This window comes from Podarcis gaigeae (assembly GCF_964106915.1).
Source record: "Podarcis gaigeae genome assembly, chromosome: 12".
In the NCBI taxonomy this organism is placed as follows: Eukaryota; Metazoa; Chordata; class Lepidosauria; order Squamata; family Lacertidae; genus Podarcis; species Podarcis gaigeae.
In genome coordinates, this window is record NC_139688.1 from 29,560,347 (window position 1) to 29,583,680 (window position 23,334).

The 23,334-nt window shown below is 43.2% G+C and overlaps 1 protein-coding gene across 2 annotated transcripts; it reads right to left on the bottom strand.

Annotated features, from left to right (window-relative positions):
* Positions 1-4,545: 4,545 nt before the first annotated feature.
* Positions 4,546-18,647, bottom strand: ASNS (asparagine synthetase (glutamine-hydrolyzing)). Of its 2 annotated transcripts, none has more exons than XM_083706223.1 (12): positions 18,418-18,647; positions 16,458-16,724; positions 15,348-15,585; positions 11,986-12,171; positions 11,255-11,356; positions 10,885-11,012; positions 9,421-9,547; positions 9,000-9,106; positions 8,290-8,390; positions 7,733-7,814; positions 7,188-7,343; positions 4,546-5,011 (listed from the first exon to the last, which is right to left on the bottom strand). In XM_083706223.1, exons 2-12 carry the CDS (start codon positions 16,704-16,706, stop codon positions 4,802-4,804), a joined length of 1,686 nt encoding a protein of 561 aa, XP_083562349.1. In that variant the 5' UTR covers positions 16,707-16,724; positions 18,418-18,647; the 3' UTR covers positions 4,546-4,801. The 2 variants fall into 2 exon arrangements, with proteins under 2 accessions (XP_083562349.1, XP_083562350.1); XM_083706224.1 differs by having other exon boundaries at positions 18,318-18,621.
* Positions 18,648-23,334: the final 4,687 nt, after the last annotated feature.

The window sequence follows — 23,334 nt, forward strand, 5'->3', positions numbered from 1 at the left end:
ATTTTCCCCTGCCCCACATCTTGCTTTCTGAGAGCAGGATATCAAAAGAACTATCTTCCTCTTCCTTTCTTTCCATGCTTCTTCATCTACCTTTCTGGTTTTGCTTTTTTCAAGAATTCAAGGCAATGCAGAGCGGCGGGGGGGGGGGGACCGCAACAACTCAATATAGTAAAGTAATAAGACTGTAAGATCTCCCTAGTTTCCATTATCAGGGATTACTTATTTAAATTATTTTCATCACTGAATAATGATGTAGAATAATAACACCGACTCATCACCCTTTGCAAAATATCTCTGGCACAAGGCATATAGTCTTGCATAATAATTGCGCCCCCACAGTTAATTGAATAAGCTTTTCTTTTTCGGCTTGGTTTTTTTAAAAATATCCCATATTGCACATAGCATTTGTACAATACCTAAGATATCTCCCCCCTTTGTTAAAGGCAGGGCTATCATCTAACTCAGAGGCTAGCGAGATTTGGTTTGGTGTGGTTAAAAATATGAACAAAATTGGTTCTCTAAACCCAATGTTTCATTTTAAAACAAGAAAAACAAGGTATGATGGAACAGATACTGCCACCTGCAGGTGAAAAGAAAAAATTGTGTGCAACCGGGGGGGGGGTGAGAAGAGAGGAAATTAAATGTTCTGTATGATTTGTAAAGGGGACGCAGGTGGTGCTGTGGGTTAAAGCCTCAGCGCCTAGGACTTGCCGATCGAAAGGTCGGCGGTTCGAATCCCTGCGGCGGGGTGCGCTCCCGCTGCTCGGTCCCAGCACCTGCCAACCTAGCAGTTCGAAAGCACCTCCGGGTGCAAGTAGATAAATAGGGACCGCTTACCAGCGGGAAGGTAAACGGCGTTTCCGTGTGCAGCTCTGGCTCGCCAGATGCAGCTTTGTCACGCTGGCCACGTGACCCGGAAGTGTCTCCGGACAGCGCTGGCCCCTGGCCTCTTAAGTGAGATGGGCGCACAACCCCAGAGTCTGTCAAGACTGGCCCGTACGGGCAGGGGTACCTTTACCTTTACCTTTATGATTTGTAAAGGAGGATTTCTCAAGCTAAAGTGTGCTAGAACAACGCACTTGGCATCTTCACAGTACCCAGAGACACTGCCAAAAAAATCCTCCCTCACTGGCCCAAGCAGTAGACTAGACCAAATACTAGCAGGTTCAGAACAGACTGTAGACTTTTTTCTCACACTTCCAGGTAATGGTGAAAGAGCACAGCATGCAGTGAGGTGCAGGGGGGTTGCTCAGGCAAATATTTTAAAAAATAAGCATGTATGCAACTCCAAAGGTTTGGGGGCCCACAAAGTTTCTCCAAGATATGCTGTTGTTGATAGAACCCCCTCTTTTTTTGCACATGTTCCTAGGTCTGAAACTCTTTCCCCTGAAATGATGCAACATTTGTTAGCAAGGCTAACAAATGGCAGTTAAGGAAAAGCATTCTCTTTATCATCACACGGCTAGGGATAGCAAGAGAAATCCGACTTGAGTTTGCATTTCAAGGCAAAACTGATTCATTCCAAAACAATACCCAAATCAAAACACAGCTATCCTTCAAAACTTGCACGTCTCTGAATTTTGCAGAGCAGTTCTCCAGTCGTCGTGTGTGCAAAAATGCATATACTAGGGTAAAGTGAAGATATAAATTCATATATTAGGAAAAAATAATATATATTAAAATGTGTTGTATTAAGAGAAAATGTTTTGAAAAAATGTATTTATTAGGAGAAATCTGTAGAAAGACACAGATGAATTTTCATTAGGACTTCTTATTTTATCTTTAAATTCACCAACTGAAGCAAGAAATGTGGAGAACTGACCTGAAGACTGGAAAAATGACAGAAACCAAAACTGACAGATTTGCCAAACCCTATTGTACATGTTTCAATTTGCTGGAAGCCACCCAGAGTGGGTGGGGCAAACCAGTCAGATGGGTGGCATATAAATAATGAATTTATTTTTATTTTTATTCCATACAGAAAAATATTTTGTTTTAATTTGTATTTTCTGTTCATATTAGTCTTATCTACTGGTGGCAGCCTTGCAAAGACAGTAGGCCTAAATGAAGTTAGAGTATGAATGTATTAAATAAATGAAACTAGCCACTACTTATACTGTAAATTATACAGCTGTGCAAATTTTCTTGTAACCAAGGTTGTACAAATGCCACTCTTTAAATATTATCCGAAAGTTCTAGGGTGCCACCTTGTGGTTTCAAAATTGCTTTTAAATCAGGAAAAGACAGAATACTACCTAGATAAAATCATCCGTTTAAAAAAAGAGGGTGGGGGAAAACTCTTATTTTATTAACGAGAATTGAATGCAATTGTTTCTAAACATTTTAATAAAAACATGCTATGGCTTGTTTGCCAGCTTGTGTAAAACTGTTCTCAAACTCTTGATGTTTAGGGTGGCTATATTAGTCTGTGAATGCTTTTGTACAATAATTACCTATTATTATTATTATTATTATTATTATTATTAATATTATTATTATTATTATTATTGCCACCAGAATTTGGAAATCTGCAAAAAGGGAAAAAAAAAATGGTATTTTTTGTACTGAAGTTACAATGGTTATTGCTAAGGGAAAACATAACCATCTGATTCAAACTGATAAGGAGTACAACTCTTTCCATTTCTATTAAGTAACAAACCCCCCAGAGCTCATTGCAGCTTACTCCCAGTTAAGTAGGTATAGGATTGCAGCCTGATTCTTCAGGCGTTCCTGAAACAAGAGTCTTTGGGCCTTCTGGATGTTGTTGAGCAACCAGGTCTGTTGGCTTGGCCCCGTGACCGTGGGTGCCTGGGGCCGTGGGTGCCATGCAGCGTGCATAGGGATGTGGGTGGCGCTGTGGTCTAAACCACTGAGCCTCTTGGGCTTGCTGATCAGGAGGTCGGCAGTTCAAATCCGCGCGACAGTGTGAGCTCGCGTTCCCAGCTTCTACCAACCCAGCAGTTCAAAAGCACACCAGTGCAAGTAGATAAATAGGTACCACTGTGGCAGGAAGGTAAACAGTGTTCCCATGAGCTCTGGTTTGTCATGGTGTCATGTTGCACCAGAAGTGGTTTAGTCATACTGACCACAGCTGTCTGTGGACAAACGCCAGCTCCCTCGGCCTGAGAGCGAGATGAGCGCCACAGCCCCATAGTCCCCTTTGACTGGACTTAACCATCCAGGGGTCCTTTACCTTTTTTTACCTTTGCAACGTGCGTGGCCTCAACACTGAAATTTGTGGGTGCCTGGTCCCTTCATGGGGAATTTTGTGGGTGCTCGGGCACCCAGGGCCCCAGAACCTATGACTCCAACTCCCATCATCTCTTTGGTGGCAGCCCTTGGTTTTTACCAATGCAGGGAAACCATCAACCTGATGCCCAGTTCTCTCACCACATCAGCCCACCCAGCTCCATCCCCATCTTGGTGATGGGGTCACCATCAGAGTGCTACTCTTGCCAGTTGTTGAAATGGTATGGAAGACAATGCAGTACCCACAAGGTTGACCAGAACAGCCACAATGATTCCTTCAATCTCAGCAGGTGGGGGTGGGGATGCTATCGCAGTCATACAAGTCACTGCTGGAAGCCGCTCTTGTATGTAGAGGATCATGTTACATCTTTCCAGGGGTTTAACAAGCATACAGAGATGTCGATGGCTTGGGACACACATGAACTAGACCTGAATACAAAACAACACCTCTTCCTTGCCTGCCCTTATTTCTCTCTCTTTGCAAATACTTGATCAAGGAAAGCAAAACCAGCAAGAAAATCACCATCAGGTTGAGCCCAACCCTAAACGGCCTCGGCCCAGTATACCTGAAGGATTGTCTCCACCCCCAACGTTCAGCCCAGACACTGAAGTTCAGCTGCGAAGGCCTTCTGGGAGTTCCCTCCCTGCAAGAAGCGAAACCACAGGGAACAAGGCAGAGGGTGTTCTCAGTGGTGGTGGTGCCCGCCTTGTAAAACACCCTCCCATCAAATGTCAAGGAAATAAACAGCTACAGTGGTACCTCGGGTTAAGTACTTAATTTGTTCTGGAGGTCCGTTCTTAACCTGAAACTGTTCTTAACCTGAAGCACCACTTTAGCTAATGGGGCCTCCCGCTGCTGTCGCGCCTCCAGAGCACGATTTCTGTTCTCATCCTGAAGCAAAGTTCTTAACCCGAGGTACTATTTCTGGGTTAGAAGAGTCTGTAACCTGAAGCGTATGTAACCTGAGGTACCACTGTATCTGACTTTTAGAAGACATCTGAAGGGAGCCCTGTTTAGGAAAGTTTTTAATGTTTGATGTTTCATCATGTTTTTAATATTCTGTTGGCAGTCACCCAGAGTGGCTGGGGAAACCCAGCCAGATGGGCAGGGAATAAATAATAAATTATTATTATTATATTTTGCTGGCTGGGCCAGAGCAGAAAATGATCCCTGCCCCCCATCCAATTCCAAATCAAGGTACGTTAATACCCAATGACAATCAAGTTATTTCCGCCACAGAGGCAGAATCAATCCACAAGGGCCTCTTCCCAGGAATAAGAAAAGCAGTCAGTGAGTGATCCCACAGGTTTTAATAATTACTTTGGAGTGTATTAGCTGTAAAATGCAGCTTAAGCATAAACAGAAACTGTCCTTTAAACTGTGCTGTCATTTAAATCAGTAGTACAGTCCCATTTTATCCCAATTTGCACATTGCTTTATTTTTTTAAAAAAAAAATGCTTTGGGTTTTTTGCTTTCTCCTTTAGGCTAAGGACAATTATAGGCTCACAAGCCACCACCCACAGAGCAACTTCAAAACAGGTTAGAAACGTCTATTCTTTCGTAGCCGATTTGTAATGTTTCAAAGTGCGAGCAGATGGATCTGTGGCCTTGATCCACTTCGGCATCCAGTAGTGAGGGAGCCAATCGGAGCGGCCTGGAAAATGCTTCTCGAAGATCTGGCGGTAGTAATAGCCTTCTTTTGTTTTAGGGGGGTTGAAGGGGAATTTCTCCGCCGCCTTCTCCAGCAGAAGATCATCAACCTATGGGCACAAAAGGGAAAGAAAATTGAAACCGTGAGAACTGCAAACATAAATCCCAGTTTTTGACTAGCTATCCAAGTTTACGACTCCCCCTGCCCAAATCAGTCCATGTCTTCCTGACAGATCTGTTACATATTTTGGAAAATCTGCTTGTTTGAAATGCATTTGGACACCTCTGAAGATACTGAGGGATGCATGAGGGATTCCCAAGATCAAGGAGCAGGCTTTGGCCTATGTCTGGATACAGCAGGACACCAAGATGGTGGCTTGGGAATTTCAAAACTGCACTGAACTTTTGGTTTCTTAGAACTCCCGAATAACACTGGGTATGAGAGGCTGCCGGTACAATTGCCAGCAAAGCAACACCCAATCGATTTTCACTTGTGAAAAGGATGGGGAACTTGTGGCCCTCCAGAGACTGCTGAAGCCCAACTCCCATCATCTCTGAACATTGCAATGATCGGTTTTGGAGGCCAACAACTACTCAAGGTCCACAGGTTCCCCACCCGACTGAAATTCTTTAACACAACAGGCCATGGAGTTTGTTTCGCAAGCCAGCACTGCAGCTGAGTGAAGCATCCTTGGGTGTAATCTCACAGCTACCACTTCACTTATTACAAGTGATTGGTATATCTGCATTTTCATTCACAAGTGTAAGAGTGCTAGTTTAGCAGTTTTCAAGTAAACATGGGGGTTTGAATCCCTCCTCAGTTGTAGAGCTCTCAGCAAGTGACTTGGGCCAGTTGCTATATCCCAGACTAAGTACCTCACACAGTTGTTGCAAGGATAAAATGGGAGAGGGAAGAGAACTTGGTTTTTCTTTATTAGGAAGTCAGTGTGGTGTGCAATGTACAAAGTGTTATACAGGCATCACCACCCCAATTTACACACATTCAATTCACACGTGTTTCTTAGTACAAAAAGTACTGGTCTGATGTGTAGAGATCTTTCCTATTCTACTGAGTTCAAGAGTGTTCTGGAAGGTTTCTTTCTATGTGTAAGAAACAGGCAGAAGGTTTCTGATGTTTGGGTTATTCCTTCTGGGAAGCTGAGTACAGTTGGTTTAAACTGGTTCTGTTATCCTTTCTGTCAAGGTCATGCTGACTATAATAGTCAAGCCAGGAGGAGCCTGGGTTTCTCACTTTCTCTTTCTATCTCTTTGTTCTGGTGTAGTGTTCGGTAGAATATAGTGTTAAGGTTTAGTCTTATTATAAGTTATAACAATACAAATTTTTTTTATTATTATTTATTTGTACCCCGCCCATCTGGATGGGTTTCCCCAGCCACTCTGGGCGGCTTCCAACAAAGATGAAAAAATACATTAAAACATCAGTCATTAAAAACTCCCCTAAATAGGGCTGCCTTCAGATGTCTTCTAAACATCAGATAGTTATTTATCTCTTTGACATCTGACAGGATGGCGTTCTACAGGGTGGGCGCCACTTCCTTACTGTAAGTTTAAATTCAGTCTGCTGCAACTAGATTTCTTATGGACTCTGCCAATCCTGAATGTATTGGATTTGTGAACATTATGCTCAATTGCCTTCAGTAGCAGTAAAGCTCTGCTGGATGAAGTACAATTGCCTCTGGTCTATTTTTTGGCTCCAGAACCACTAACCCCTCAAAGTGGGGGGAGAGACCTGAAGCATCTCAGCAAAGAAGAGAAGAAGAAAAGTTTGGATTTGATATCCCGCTTTATCACTACCTGAAGGAGTCTCAAAGCGGCTAACATTCTCCTTTCCCTTCCTCCCCCACAACAAACACTCTGTGAGGTGAGTGGGGCTGAGAGACTTCAAAGAAGTGTGACTGGCCCAAGGTCACCCAGCAGCTGCATGAGCTGGAGCGGGGAATCAAACCCGGTTCACCAGATTACGAGTCCACCGCTCTTAACCACTACACCACATTGCCCCTCCAGCTTGTGAGAAGACCCTCTCCGGAGCCGAAAGAGGGTGTCTCCTTCAGGCTCCACAGAGGGTCTCCTCGCGAGCTGTAGGCACAGCAAGGTGTTCCCCATTTATGTGGATTTCACTTATGCATGCATGGGGGCATAACATAACCCCCACATAAATGGAGAGTCACCTGTATAAATATGTGAACTCACCTGAAAGACACACAAAAAAAGCAACTTCTATAAGTTTCAGACTTGTAGAAGACTATAAAAGATGTAACAGTGTACCTGAGTATCAATATAGTCTTGGAGGATTGAGAACCATGATTTCTTGACAGAAGTTAAGCCATCGCTGAAGGCTTCTTTGGGTCTCCAGAGTATCTCTTTAGGCAATAAGTTGGTATCTTCAAAGGCCTCTCTTAAAAGGTGTTTCTCAATTCCATTCTGTTAAGAGATACCACAAATATCAGCCACCAAAAGACTGACATTAAAATATAAAAAAGATTTAGACTAGAAACACAATCCGTTGTTTCAGAAGCAGCTCCGTTAGACAGTGCCAGACACAACACAGCATTTTAAGAATGAAGTTAGAGAGGTAAATGCCAAAGTCAATCATACGGTCTGGTGTATTAAGCTGGAATTCTAAATAGATCTCCCAGGTGAGACTCAACCTTTCATCAATGTGCCCACTGGTGATCATAGCCTAAGCCTGAACTTCTAAACATGCTTAATAAGGAAGGCGCCTCGCTGAATTTATTAGGGCTAACCTCTCAGTAAACCTGTCTGGGATTACAGTATAAATTTCCTAGCTGGGTTATATGTTCATAGTTTACCTTTGGTGTTCTGAGTTCTGCTGGCAAAGACAGGTAATAAGCAGTAAACTGGTGGTCCAAAAATGGAACTCTCATTTCCAGACTGAAAAAGAGAAAACATCAATAGCTACTTATTAAACTTATAAGTAGATGTTGTTTTTGTACAAGAATATATCTAAGAGACTTACAGTAACAACTAAGAAATCCTAAAGCCATTTGTAGTCAGACACTTGCACGGAGCTCTAAATGCAATATTTTTCCTTGTACAATGTCTATACATTTCAAAAGCTTCTCACTGTGCTAGGCTATAAACAGCGCCACCTACCGGACAACAGGCTCTCTCGTCTCTTTCTTGAAAAAACCCCAAACCACCATAGAGAATCAATGTTAAATAATTGATTTCAATTTAACTTTAATTAGGGACCGTAGTTTGTTTTTAGTTCTTCCTGGAGACTCGTTGCGGATTACTGAAAAACTAAAAGGTACCCCAAGTTTGACGTCTACCTTAGAAGCAATGGCAATGCATTTTTACTTTTGTCCCATTGACACTGCAATATAGCGTTACAAAGCAGACCTACCCGTGGGCAGCTGTTGTCCTGTCCGCACGGAGGACATCGAAGAGGTAGAGTTCTCGGAGGAGCCGCTCGCTTTCCTCTGCAGCTTCTTCTGGGGTGGGTGCCTGCATCAAGGACATAAGAGAAAGATGACCTTCCTGGGCAAGGAACTTGGGCTAACACGTGCAAACGTAAATCAGCAGTGGACACAGGGCTGCAGCATCCATTTAAAACTCATGGCATCCACCAAAGAATCCTGGAAACTGTAACTTACCCTGCACAGAGCTACAATTCCCAGCACCCTTAACAGACTACAGTCCCCAGAATTCTTTGGGGGAAAGTTACGTGCTTTAAATGGATGCTATGGATGTGACATTGCCTTGTATGCAGAAAGCTCCAGTTCCAATCCCTGGCATTTTCAGGCAGAGCTAGGAGAGCACTAGGCAGAGAGCTGCTGCCAGTCCGTGTACACCTGTGTTTTCCCAAACTTGGGTCTCCAGCTGTTTTTGGACTACAACTCCCATCATCCCTAGCAGGGCCTTCTCTGCAGTGGCTCCCCGTCTGTGGAATGCTCTCCCCAGGGAAGTTCACCTGGCGCCTTCATTATACACCTTCAGGTGTACTCTGGTTTCACCTCAGATTGTATGCATCTTTCGCCTTTTGCTCTCTTATTGTGGTGTGTTCATCCGCAGGCAAGAATGAGCATTATTTGAGAAACACAACAAGCATTTTACCTTATGAAAATAGATGTATCCTTGCGTCAACTCATCTGAGCCTTCTCCTGAGAAAATGACGGCGCTGTCCGTTTTCTCCCGTATGTATTTGGAGACCAGATACATGCCTAGTCATGGAGAGACCATTTCAAAAAACAACTTTGTTTGTTTTCCCAAACTACATCCTTAGGCCAAGGCTTCCCCTAACATGCCACTTAAGCCGTATCGTCTGAAGAAAGGCGTTTCAGAGATAAAGACAGGCGCTGGTATCTTTGTAAGCTTCACTTTATAGCAGGAATGGAAGGCCCATTCTGGAGGGGTGACATCAGGTGACTGACAGGTGGGAAACCCCGCCCATGTGTCAAAATGGGCCTGTAAGGATGGATCTGCTTCAACAGCACCTTCCTCTCAGGGGAAGAAGGGGGGAAAATATGTATCTTACCCACTGAAGCTCGTACAGTTGTAATGTCGTAGGTTTCCAAGGAAAGTATAACGTCTTCTAGTACCTGAATACCTTCTTCAGAATTAAAAATGACCTCATGATGTTCACTCCCAATGTAAGCTGCTACCTGTTAATAAGAATTTATATTAAGTGACCTGCGAAGTGGCTCACCTGGGATTCAAGGCCAAAGTTAAGCTGCATCTAGAATGAAGAAGCAGCAGCTTATGGTTAGGCAAGGCAGCAGTGTCGTACCTCGGAAGTTGAATGGAATCTGTTCCGGAAGTCCGTTAGGCTTCCAAAATGTTTGGAAACCAAGGCCAATCAGAAGCCACAGAAGCTGCGTTCGGATTCCAAAGAACATTCGCAAACCGGTTTGCAGCATTCTGGAGCCAAAACGTTTGAGGCGCAATGTGTTTGACTTCTGAGATACAACTGTATATACACCAATCTATTTCTTTTTAAAAAAATCTACACCCCCAAATAATCTCAAGTCCAGGTCAAGAAAAGCTGAATTCTACTATTTTCCTTTTGCACACCAACCTATTTAATTGTGTACAATATAATTTGCTCCTGCTAGTTATGGGGTAGAGCAATGAGTTATGCAAAGCGCTGGTGCAAAAAGAAAAGCCCTGCAGGATCCAACCAAAAGGCCTTTGTAGTCCAGCATCCCAGGGTGGCCAACTGTATATTTCTGAGACGCTCACAGGCAGGGCATTAAAGCCGCCTTCCTGCGAATGTCATTCAGTGGTATCTTCTGAAGATGGAGGTTTCATGTTTAATTGGGTAGTCTCCACAAACATGCCTAATCCTCATTTTAAAAAAGACCATCACTGCATCTTGTAGCAGTGAGTTCCATCAATTAAATTGTGCATTGTGTGAAGAAGCTCTCTGCTTTGCCTGTCCTGAATCTAACTGTACGAAGGCATGAACAACCTAGGCTCAGGATACCTTAACAACCACTTTACTGTCCTATGTCCCAGGTCTATCATTGAAATCATCTGGGGCAGCACTATGAGTGAATCACCCATAGATCAGAAGCCCAGCTCACGTCAACAAGGAATCACGCCTTCAGTGTAGTGGGCTACAAACTTGCTCATTTAAAAAAGTCTAGATTCTCAACATGACGTATCCTGTGTCAGTATCATCTACTACACATTTTGGAAAGATGTTTGTTTGCTGTGTGTTTAGACACACTTCCAAACATATTGTAACCAAAATTTCAATATGGATCCTGAGATAAAGGAACAAGTTTTCACCTATGTTTGAGTACAACTGCACACCATTTTGAATCACAATGGCAGACCAAACCTTTCAAAGCTGTGCTGGTTTTAACCATGGATTTCAAAACTGCACTAATTTATTGGTTTCTTTGATCAGTGTCAGGTATGAGGTTGCTGGTTCTCTATAGAGTGTGATACAGGTGAATGTGGAGCCTGTGCCTTCTGAACTAAAATAGTACTATACCTTTCTGGCAGCCAGCAGGTCAGGAGCATCTTCCATGCCAATTGCAAAGGTTTGTAATGGGTAGCGAGTGCTTCCTTCTTTCATCAATTTGATTAGCATTGAAGCAACCAAGCTAGAATCGAGGCCGCCTGTCAAAACATCATTAGCAGTTATGCCTAACCAGGAACATGTAGCTTTCTGTGCTGTATCCAGCCACCTGCCAGTCAGAATTACTTGCCAAGAAAAAGTGTTGCCTGCATTTTATGGTCTGGTTTAATGGTTTCCATTAAATTGTTTCTATATTGGGGGGATGGGGACCCATGCACCTACAGTAAGGTTGTGGCTGTATTAGTGAAAGGCAATGGTAATCATAAAACACATTATTTTTTACCTGACAAGAGACAGCCAATTCTTCTGTGAGCCATCAAACGTTTTCTGACAGCATTTTCAAACAAAAGCCGAATGTTGCTTTTAACTGTTTCAACATCAAAACCTATCAAGAGAAAAAAAGATTCATTTATTAATACTCCACCTTTTAACCAAGAAGCTGGTGGTGGCATGTAAGTATTCCTCACCCTCTGTTTTTAATTTTCTTACAAGGTAGGTTAAGATGAAAGATAGCCACTAGCCCAAGGTGAACTTTCATGGCTGAGCCATGGTCTCCCTGATCGTGGACCAAGACCTCATCCATGACACCATCCTGGCTCTCCAAACCAGTGATGTGGCTCTCAAGAAGTTGTTGGGCTCCAACTCCAATCAGCCTCTGACCTGGCCAATGGTCAAGGATTACGAGACTTGTAATCCAACAACATTTGGAGGGTGAGGTGTTTCCAAGCCGCAGTTCCCTGGGTTTGCACATCACAGGGAACTATGGCTTGTTTAAAGCAGAACCTTCCAGGTATTTGAACCCAGCACTCTACCCACACATTGGCTTTTCAAAATCAGACTGTTTAGACAGAACATAAAGTTCTCCATCAGAAACACATAATTTAATCATGGTTTGATAATTCGTAGTCTATTCCCCAACAGCAATGTACGAAGCCTCAAGGCATCATATCCCTAGAACAGTAAATTTGCACCTTTACTAAGGCAGGAAGAAGACTATTTTAGATTTGCTGTTACCCAAGGGGAGATTTTGTACAGCGCTGTAGGCAGCATGCAGAGGTTCATCTTTAGGGCTGTGAAATTTCACCACTTCCACTGATGCAACTTTGCCATTTGGCTTTAAATCCAACACTTCATAGTGTCCTGGAGGGAAAGGGTCCACTCTGGGATCAAGGGACATGCTGTGCTTCAAGTTGATAAGACCTAAATATGTAACAAGACATTGTGGGGTACAGGGGGAGAGAAGGCAGAAATGGTGTAAGCTTTTGCCCATGTAACATAAAATATGCACTGTCAAAGCATCAGAAATTTTCAGAACTGTAACAGCTAACTACAGCATTATAAGAAATGTAGCAAATCTAACCCTGGGCCAGCACAAGGTTAGGAAAAAGATATATAGGGAGACAGTAGCTTTCAACCTTTGCAAATAGAGGAGCCACCTACAAGACCAAACTGTAACACACACACCCTATATATATATATCTATATCATCTATATCATCTATATCTGTCTGTCTGTCTGTCTAATATAACATGAAAGAGTGTGTGACTATGGGAATTGTAATCCATAACATCTGGAAGGCACCAGGATGCTGAAAGCTACTATTACACATATACCCCTTTCTCTTCTTTTAGCATGGCCAGATGCAGATGACTTATATCTACAGTCATACCTCGGGTTGAAGTAACTTTGGGTTGAGTGTTTTCGGGTTGTGCTCTGTGACAACCCAGAAGTAACAGAATGCGTTACTTCCGGGTTTTGCCGCTCACGCATGCGCAGACGCTCAAAATGACGTCAGTGCATGCGCAGAAGCGGCGAATCGCGACCCGCACAGATGCGAGTTGCGTTCGCTTCAGGATGCGAACAGGGCTCTGGAATGGATCCCGTTCGCATCCAGAGGTACCACTGTATTTTGAACAGTTTACGAAGGGGGAAACGTGCAAAGCAAAAGGAGGGCACACAATTCTTTTTGTCTATCAGTAAAGGAGACAAGTACACATATCAGTGCGATGACTCTAGTAAATGCAAACGTCTTTCTCTCTTGTATGACCTCAAATCTAATCAAACCCTGCACACATCCGACCTGCTGAGAGCCCTGCTGGAGAAAGTCCATGCCGGAGGCATGATCACTGCCAGTAAGTGAATCAGCACTCATTAGTCAAGGCTTGTGGCTCTCTCAGTGTTGCTACGTTCCAACTCCCATCGTTCCTGACCACTGGCCATGTTGACTGGGGGCTGATGGGATCCGACAGCATCTTCCCCATCCCCAGGAGTTAGAGCACCTCACTACACTTCTGTAGACGGTACCCTCTGAACTCGCCATCTTTGCAGAGAAACAGAACCCAGTGAAGCACAAGCTGAGATGCATTGGTCCCTCAGTATACTAGATACCTCTGTCTCATGTTCTATTAATAAAAACAAAAACCTCCACTTTCTTCACATGACCCAAACCTGGAAGAGTTATTTCCCCAAATATTTGTGGTTCAGCCCATGCCTAGATGGTGCCAATTCAAGTCGGCATGGCTTCCCTTTCGTCTTTGTTGTTTTCATACTCTGATCAACCGGAGCTCCACGAGAGGCACACAGCTCCCTTTGTCACAACAATAGCTCCATGCAATGCAGGGCTCAGGGGTATTTACAATGGCCCAGCCTCCACTCATTGTGTTTCCTCTGGTTGCTTACTTGCAACAAGAGGCGCCTTGTTATCCATATGAGCCAGGGGGCTGATCCCCAAGAGTCCCCAGTAATAGCCCCCTCTCCTTCTATTGCCCTGGTTTAGAGGACAGCCTCCTCAACAGGCACAGCTTGCTGAAGAAGAGCTGTTCTTTGCGTTTCCTGCATTAGAATAGCTCACACTTGTGCTTCAGAGTTTCTCTTTCTCCCTTCGGCTCTGATGCAGACACCCCTGCTGCTTCTCAGCAAGGAAATGTAACACATTCTAGCTTCCCTCTCTAAACCGGCCCTGCCGTGCAGCCTCCCTCCTCAATGAATTCCTCCTGCCTCTACTGCCCCTTCGGTTTAAGCAGACAATTGCTGGGCCAGCTTGACAAATGCCCATGCAAACTTATCTCTTATTTTTTTAACAACCTGCATACTAACAAATCTTGCTTGTTCACAATAAACTGTACACTCTTTGATTATTATTATTATTTATATCCCGCTCTCCCCAGCCAAAGCTGAGCTCAGAGCGGCTAACAACAGTAAAATAATACAGCATTCTAAAATCAATTCATTATAAAATCAGTTCAAATCAAATTGATGGCAACCATTGGGCTAGAGCTCTGTGAAGAATTACCAAAGGGGGGAGGGTCAGGCTGTGCCCTGGCCAAAGGCCAAGTGGAACAGCTCTGTCTTGAAGGCCCTGTGGAAAGATGTCCAGTCCCGCAGGGCCCTAGTCTCTTGTGACAGAGCGTTCCACCAGATTGGAGCCACAGCCGAGAAGGCCCTGGCTCTAGTTGAGGCCAGCCTAACCTCCCTGTGGCCCGGGATCTCCAAGATGTTTTGTTTGAAGACCATAAGGTCCTCCGTGGGACATACCAGGAGAGGCATATTTTCCTCTTATTAGTACTAGAAGCTCGATTCAGTTTGCTACAGGTGTAACACTCAAGCACAGAGAGATCTCTATAGAACCAGGGGAGGGAAAGTTTTGGCCTTCCAGATGTTGCTGAACTACAACTCCCATCTGCCTCAGCAAGTGTGGCCAAAGGCCAGGGATGATGAAGATTGTAGTTCAGCAACATATGGAGGGCCGAAGGTTCCCCACACCTGCCGTAGAGTATAGACAAACTTATCTCCATCTTCTGCAGTGTGTGTGTGCATGGATACTGTGTGTGCTAGGCTAGTACAGGCAAGAGGAGGCTTCTGAGTAACTCCTTATCTCTGTCTAGACGTATCCCACTATGCTGAGTGAATAAGTGCAACTGTGTAGGGGTGGCGCTGGACAGAGAGATGGGTCTTCCATTATTTATACTGCTTAGTGTGAAAATGCATACACACCATAAAGAATTTCAGGAATGGGGGCAGAGGGAGACAGAGCGAAAACTGGTCTGTAAGCCATTACACCCATCTTAAACTTGATCACATCCTTCATATTTCTATCATGGGATAAAACAAACAGAAAGCTAAGGTGAGCACCAAAACAAGGCACCAAATAATTACTGCAAGTACTGCTGAAAGCTGTCACAAATTTGGTCAAAGCAAGGTGTCAAGTAGACACTACGTCATTCAGGGCAAACATACTTTCATAAAAGTGAGATGAAGCAACATCTTTCATAAAGAGAAGAGATTAAACAATTAGGTTTATTGTGGCAGGATCAAGTTGCAGCAATATCTGTACCACATGAAGGCAATTTCAAAAGAAATTCAGAGTTTGAGGTTACCTTTGGCCTCGGAGCAGACGCCCAGGAATCCATCATCTGTCAGGACCTTGAACAACGGTCTGACTCCGTATGTATCTCTTCCCAGAAACACTTTTCTATTTGCTGTGTCAAGCAAAATGAATGCAAACACACCATCTAGCAGGGAGGCTGTTTGCTCTATTCCTCCCTTGTTGTAAAGATGAAGGATTACTTCTCCATCAACCAAGGTCTGGTAATCAAATTCAAACTTCTTTTGCAGCTACAAAAGAGAAAGAAATGAGTTTTTTTAAGAATGAAACCAATGCATATTGTCAGGCACACATGAAAGGAAGGCATTTTTACACCCTAAAAGGGAAATAATTATACATTAACGTTCAAATGCCCTAATTAGTTTTGTCAATAAGTGCTGGAAAGATGTGCAGTTGTCTCTTCAGAATGCAACTAAACCATCTGAATGATTCAAAAAGTAAACTATGGGGCTGCTCTCTCAGAATATCCAATCTCATGAATTAAGCTTGGGATAAAGTTCTTTCCCCTCATCCTACACCTTTCACGACAAAATGCTTTGAATGCGTGCACTCATGAAGGTTAAAAAGGAGGGATCCTATCAAATATTTCTACTGAGCATTTTAAACACGAAGCCAAAGCAAAAAATATTTTGTAGCACAAACTTATATTTTTATTTATTATTATATTTGTATGCCACCTTGCTTCCAAGAAGCTCAAGACAGCAAATATGGTTCTTCTGCCCCATGCCATTCCATTTTGCCCTCATAATAACCCAGTTACTGAGAGACAATAACTGGCCCAATGCCAACTACTGAGCTTCATGAATAAGTGGGGATTTAAACTCTGGTCTCCCAAGTCCAACACCCTAACTGCTGCATCACATAAATGATGCTTCTGTACTAACGCTTTACAGTTACCGGTACTTAAAATGGACAGCCCAAATTCCCAAATGGGGGGGGTGTTGTTTATAAACAATTTTTATTTATATGCTGCATTTCGGCTCAAGTCCTTCCAAAGCAGCTTACAAAAACTCGTTAAAACAACAAATAAATATTTTGAACATGCAAAGCTAGCTCTAAAGAGATCATTGAAGCAAGTGTTGAGGTGGTTGTTGTCGTTTACCTTTTTGAAGTTATAGATTTCTCCATTGTAACACAGCCACAAGTAAGGGAATTTCTTCACCCGTATGGGTTGCATTCCATAGAGCTGGTCAACAATCGCAAGACGGTGGAAGCCAAAACAGCAGTTGGTGAATCCATTGACGTTCTCAAACCGAAACGCATCTGGACCTCTGTGGGCTATTTTCATTGCACAAAGACATTGAGCGGAGAGGCATTCGTCACTTCCGAAAAGGGCCCAAATGCCACACATGGTGGTATCTGCTCAAGACTGTTGGGGGAAAGTAGCAAAGTTCCTGAGTTCAGTTACAAGCCAATGATCTCCAGAGCAAGGTGGGTAGCACAATGTTCTGCCCAGTGACTGCACTGCCTTCTAGACAAGCTTCCAGGTGCTTTGTGCCGATGATGGGGAGCACCAGAGGCAAGGGGGCAGAACAATAAATGTACATTTAACCTTTGTAAAATTTCTACACACACACACCCTTCTTTGTCCTTCATCCAGGAAAACAAGATTCATGGACACTTGCCAGCTAAGCCAACAGGAAACACTTGGAGGGTCTGAAAGTATTACACAACTATTCACACTATCCAGAGTTTTACTCTTCATAGAATGAAGGGTAATAGCCAACATTTACTCATACTCAGAACAGACCCATGCAAAGTATGACTAACACTAGGTATATCAGTTACAGATAGGTAGCCGTGTTGGTCTGCCATAGTCAAAACAAAAAAAATTCCTTCCTTCAGATACACTTCTTGGTATCTGAAGAAGTGTGCATGCACACGAAAGCTCATACCAAGAACTGACTTAGTTGGTCTTTAAGGTGCTACTGGAATGAATTTTTTTTTGTTTTGACTAGGTATATCACTTTGTAACTCCAGTCTGGGAGTATGTTCCACTGAAGTCAATGGGATTTACTTCTGGAGCAGTTGTAAGTTTTAGTCAGAGCAGGCCCACTGAAATTAATGAACGTGACTAACTGTAGGTCCATTACTTTCAACTCTGAATAAAACTTAGTTGAATACCACCCACTCTATGTTTATAGGATTGCACAACAGGACTATCATACTGGCACTCATCTTAAATAAATAATAATTACGCTAAGGACTTGGTCGGCAGTGAATGACAAGATTTGGAATAAGTCTTAATTTCTGAAGACAAGAAAGGCTAACATATGGGGAGGGGAGAAGACGAGAGTATCCCTAGGGCAGACTTCTACACTCTTGTATTTTATACTCTTTCCCCAAACTACAGAGAAAAGATTCTAGCCATTTTGCAGTTCAGCACATATTACTCATAGAAGTTGAGAAGGGGCTCTTCCTGATGTTGTTTGACTACAACTCCCATCACCCTCGGCCACCCAGGGATGATTGCAGCTGTCCTCCAACAACATATGGAGGCCCACAAGTTAGTTATAACTCAAGGGTAGCTATCAGAAGAGAATGCCTAACATAATCAAAGAAAGAAAAAACCGCTCCTTTTTCTTTTTGCCTGGCAACATACCCAAGTACCGGTAAGAACTGCATGACAACCAGACATTCAACAGGTGCAGCTAAACGAAATAGTCCCAAATGTTGCAACCTTTCCTGTCAAGCGGCTTGGTTGTCCTTTTCTCCGCAAGGGAGCAGAGGAGACCACAGACCGTACACATAATTGCTAACGTGCTCACATCACAGATCGGTGTAACAGCATTATGACACGCCCCACAAACTCGTTTCCTTACGACCCCTAAGCATTGAACCTGCCTCTCTCCTTCCTTCCTTCCTTCCTTCCTTCCTTCCTTCCTTCCTTCCTACCCCCCCCCCACCCCCCAATAGCTACCATACACTCCGTCTGAATGCTGGATCTCGCCCTGCCACGCACCTGAGCTCTTTTTGCAGAAAGTGTGCCGGGGTGGGGCGAGAATAGCAACGAAGGACCAGGTACAAGCCGGAAAGTCTCCCCTCCTCGCTTCGCCCGTTACCTGTCGGTGATCCTGCACCGGGAAATGAAATGACAGCTCCGCAGCAAGCCAGAAGAGATTGCACCCACCGGCCAGCTCCGCCGCTCAACCTCGTGCTGCCTTAAACGGGACTTGAACGGGAAGGAGGCAAGCGGAAGCCGCCCGCTGCCTGCGCCGGCCTCGTGTAACACACAGGCGGATTTCATCAGCCCCGCGCTACGCCCCGCCTCCTGCTTGGGCTTCCCGGTCCCGCTGGGCGGAGGCGATGCAGATCAGTCTGGGTGGGTTGGCTAGCGGCGTGTCAAGGGGGTGGCCACCCGCTATTCTTATCACCTGTAGCTTTTTAGACCCGCTCTTCTCACGAGGCTGTGTATATATCCGGCCTACCACCCCCACCCCCCAGTTTTGTCACCCCGCACAACAACCCTGAGAGGTTGGCAGTGACTGATTTGCGTGTAAGCTAAACAACCTATAGCTTAGGGCCCCACTTTCTTGGGGGCCCGAAAAAAATTGTAAAGAAAAAACAACTGGATGTACATTTCCAAAATATAAGATAAACAACAAAATAAAAGCTACACACAGCAAGAGTGTTTTGTGTTGTGTAGGCTCCTATGATGTAAGTAATGGGCCCCGCCTGCTATGCTCCCTAAAACATCACTGGTTTGCTCATTTATATATATATAGGGTGCCTGCATTCTTCTTAATTGTATTTCAGTTCAACAATTACTTTGATAAAATACATATTTTGTTATGTGCAAATGGCTTTAGATACCTATTAGGTCCATAAATTACCATATAACACATATTCAACACAAAAAAGCGACAATTTGTTGTTGACAAAGGACAGCTGGACATATAAAGGGCCCCATTACCTTCAGGAGCTTAGGACCTCATCAAACCTAAATCCAGCCCTGGAGGTTGGTCAAGGAGAGAAAGTCATGGATACTGATTTCTTGCAGCTATTTCCATCCCACGTCAACCCTGCAAGGCAGGGAGTAGGGGAGAGAGAATAATAACTGGTGTTTATTTAATGTTTACTGTTACTGAGTTCCCACATTTGGGGATCCAAATCCTTCCACTGTTTTAAAAACGGGAAAAAGCAATATTGACATATTAAGACATCACCAGGCTCCTTCCCCAAGGGCACCTGGTGGTTGAATGAGTAGGCAGCTGCAGCAAGGTGGGATTGGCTTTGCCTGTGCCTGTGATTCTCTTTCTCCGAATCCTTCTCAAAGAGCAGCTGGTGGTAGGTGGCCCTATGCCCCCCCACATAGCAGCAACCAGCTCAAGTATTCTTCTTAATCTGCCTCCCACTGGCATAAGGCACCCAGCTTAATCTGCCTCCCACTGGCTAAGTAGTGGGTTTGAACCCAGATCTTAATTCAGGCCAAAACACCTGCTTGCTATGTACCGTACATAACTTCATGGCTGTGATTATTATTGAAATGTTTTGTTTATAGCACTGTACACCCTGAGACCACATTCACAACACCCTCCCCGCAAATTCAACCCCTCGCATCTCAGTTCCTACCAAGTGCCAACCTCTGCTGATTGTCTCCAATCACAGTTCCATTTTAGCTACACATAGCTGATAGTCATTATCTCATCTATCCTAAGCTATTACTATCTTGCAGTAAGTTAATTTTGTGTTGTGCGGCTACTTACTGCCAATCAATTTTACTGGATGACCCTACATTCTAGTATTTTGAGAGAACTCAATTTACATACGCTTGCCCATACAAACCACAGGGAGTCATCACAAAACACAGAGCAAAATTTAAAGTTCAGCAGAACTCTTCATCAAACTAGATTTTATAAACAGGGGGAGAGGGGAGAGAATGAGAAGAAACTTTTTGGGGGGATGCGCTGAATGAAACCGTAAGATTAACACAGCTACTCTTTGAACGCTTCTAGGCATCTAGTTTATTGAGCATTCATCCCAGTTTGTTTGCAGGCAGGTTATACTATACACCATTCTGCCAAAAATTGTTATCCTACACTTTCCACTGCATTTCCCCATCATTTTCTTACCGCAAAAGTCCTTTCTACAAATCCACTTTAATTGTTCAATCTGAATTTGAAAATTTAAGCCAAGGCCAAAAGAATCAGTACCCTTTTTTGTCACAAGGTAGAGCTGTTGCTTTGACATCCAAATCAACTCAGCTTCAGCTGAATGAAAAAAAGCTATTGTGGCGAACATTTACAAAACACTTATAAAAATGACCTGTATTTGGCAATATCCTTCAATAAGAAGCTTGCCAGAATTAGGTCAGTTTTTCCAGGCAGTTTTGAATCTGAGGACCAAACTACATGTTACATTTACTAGCATATACTCAGACACCACATTACAGTATACTTGGCATAATAATCAAGTATTTACAAGTACCAAATATAATAAATGGGAATATTTCTTCTTAGTGCCTTATAGGTGTGTACTGAAATAGATGAGACATAGGTTTCAGCTAAGCAAAGTGATACCTACGGATTAATTCAACAGGTTCGAATTCTCTGAAAATGTGTTTGTAATGGAGTATCTGCTTCAAACATTGAGATAGTATCAAAACCTTTGCTGTGCACATTCAACACAATTCTTCATTCCAGGCCAGAGCCCAACTCAGCTTTCACATCCCCATTTTCAAAGGGGAAAGAAAAGGAAATGGGTGTTACTGGAAATTCAGTCCTGTTGAATTCAATGGGATTTATTTTTCAGTACACAGGGCATACACTCCAGCTACACTGCATAACTCTCCCTGGGAGAAGGCATGCCCTAGAATGGGGCAGAGGAATAGCATCAAAAGAGCATTGCTAAACGATACTGGAAAAGATAAAAGATCTGAAATAGTATACCAAGATACTCAGGAGCAGCCTATATGTTACTGGAGTCCAATTCAAGATGTTAGCATATAAAGCCCTGAACGACTTGGGACTTAGATATCTGATGGAGCGTTTCTCTCTGCATCAGCCAGCCTGGACCCTGAAACAACCAGAGGCAGGCCAGGGGGCGGGGTGGGGTTTGCAGTGCTGTTGGCAACTGTAACTCATCGTGCTGGAATGCTGGACGGGGTTTTCTCTGCGACAGCAACCTAACTTTGGCAATACAGTGGTAGCTCAGGTTACATATGCTTCAGGTTACAGACTCCACTAACCCAGAAATAGTGCTTCAGGTTAAGAACTTTGCTTCAGGATGAGAACAGAAATCGTGCTCTGGCGGCGTGGCGGCAGCAGGAGGCCCCATTAGCTAAAGTGGTGCTTCAGGTTAAGAACAGTTTCAGGTTAAGTATGGACCTCTGGAACGAATTAAGTACTTAACCCAAGGTACCACTGTATTCTCCTCTAGAGGCATGGATGTTAACATCGTTGCTGGCCTTCTGACACCTGCACATGTTGTCCCAGGCTTTCAGATGGCTTGTTTAGTTTGCCCTGAGGTTGTAGGCCTGCCGTATTTTGCATTGTTTTTACATCTTCGTTTTTATTTTAAATTGTATATGGTTTTTTTATAAGATATTTATTGAAATTTTAAGAGTTACAAAAAGAAAAAGCAAAGAACATCATTTTAAACAAATAATAATAATAATAATAATAATTGTATATGGTTTTAATCTGTATTTTTATTGCTGGAAACAGCTTACGGGTCCTCTGGTGAAAAGCAATCTAAAACTCTTCTAAATAAATAATATTTTAAAACGATTGATCATTCCACAATGCTGAAGAGGCAAATGCCCATTTATCACACAGCCTTTTGATATACTATAGTTGCCACAAAGCAATTATACTGTGTCCATTTCAAAAAGCATCTTTTAAAGTCAGAACAGTAGTCCATTTAGCTCAGTATTGCTTATGCTTGTTTTTTACAGCCCATCCTGAAAATGCTGGGAATGGAGCATGTTGTAAATGCTGACGATGAATATCTTGAAAGGACAGATGGCAGGCGCATGGAGTATGTTAGCTGGATAAGCATATGCAATCCTATGTAAGACACTGAACATATTTGAAAGAAGCAACTCTGCAGGATACCTTTAGGCACACACACAGGTGCTAACATGCACACTTGCAAAGATGAATAAGCATTTCATGAACTATAATTTCAGTCAAGCCTTTCATTAAAGCCTTTATGTTTCACAAAGATATTTTTGTGAGTTGAACTCATGCTGAGTTGGACTCCAGGAAGGGCTACCAGGATATTAGACCTTGCTCTATAGAGCAGGCTGGTTCCTAACAATGATTCTTCCTCATTTGCCAGAAAAACAAACAGGATCTAGATAAAGTAATAAAAAAGCTGTTTAAAAGTGGCACCAGAGGTTAATTAAACAGATGAAGCCAAACACACTGCTAAATACACTTCTGTTTTACCATAAGCTTGCAGTTACTTCCTGCTATGCGCATAAACAGAACATCAAGGCTCACTGGACTATTCCAGTTTTCCAAATACTTTTATCCTCATCACACTGAGGTAAGTTTTGCATGAACCTGCACTGCCTGCAGTGTGTCCATTTAAAAACAGATGTAGCTGTGGAGTGTGTGATGTATCCTCACACCTGACATTGTGGGTGAGTGTGTACCAAGATTGCAATCACCATTATGTTCAAGGGGGCCGGGCACGTGCAATGTGGAAAAGGCATGGACCACCTAATCAAGGAGTTTTCAAACATCCTTGTGGACAGCAGGATCGAGAAGAAATTTAGACTGAAAGCAACATGTTGATGAAGATAAATTATTCCAGATGAATAAAAACTACATTTGTGTGCTACAAACAGGTTAGTGTGTATGCGGCTTTTATCTGATTGTAATACCATTGACATCACTTATCTTAAATCAGCTGTGACATTCTTGCCTAGGAACATTTTCTTTTGAAACATTTTGTGTGCGCTGAGTATTTATGAAAAAATTGGTTGGTTGGTTTTGCATATGACTTGGTGGCTATCAGGTTTAGATGAACCT

Excerpts from the sequence above, each read along its gene's own strand:
- ASNS (XM_083706223.1), bottom strand. The coding sequence starts at position 16,706 with ATGTGTGGCATTTGGGCCCTTTTCGGAAGTGACGAATGCCTCTCCGCT. Across the intron at positions 12,172-15,347 it reads CGTCTGCTCCGAGGCCAAAG|GTCTTATCAACTTGAAGCAC; the intron begins GTAACCTCAAAC and ends TTACATATTTAG. Across the intron at positions 5,012-7,187 it reads AAGACTATATTGATACTCAG|GTTGATGATCTTCTGCTGGA; the intron begins GTACACTGTTAC and ends TTGTGCCCATAG.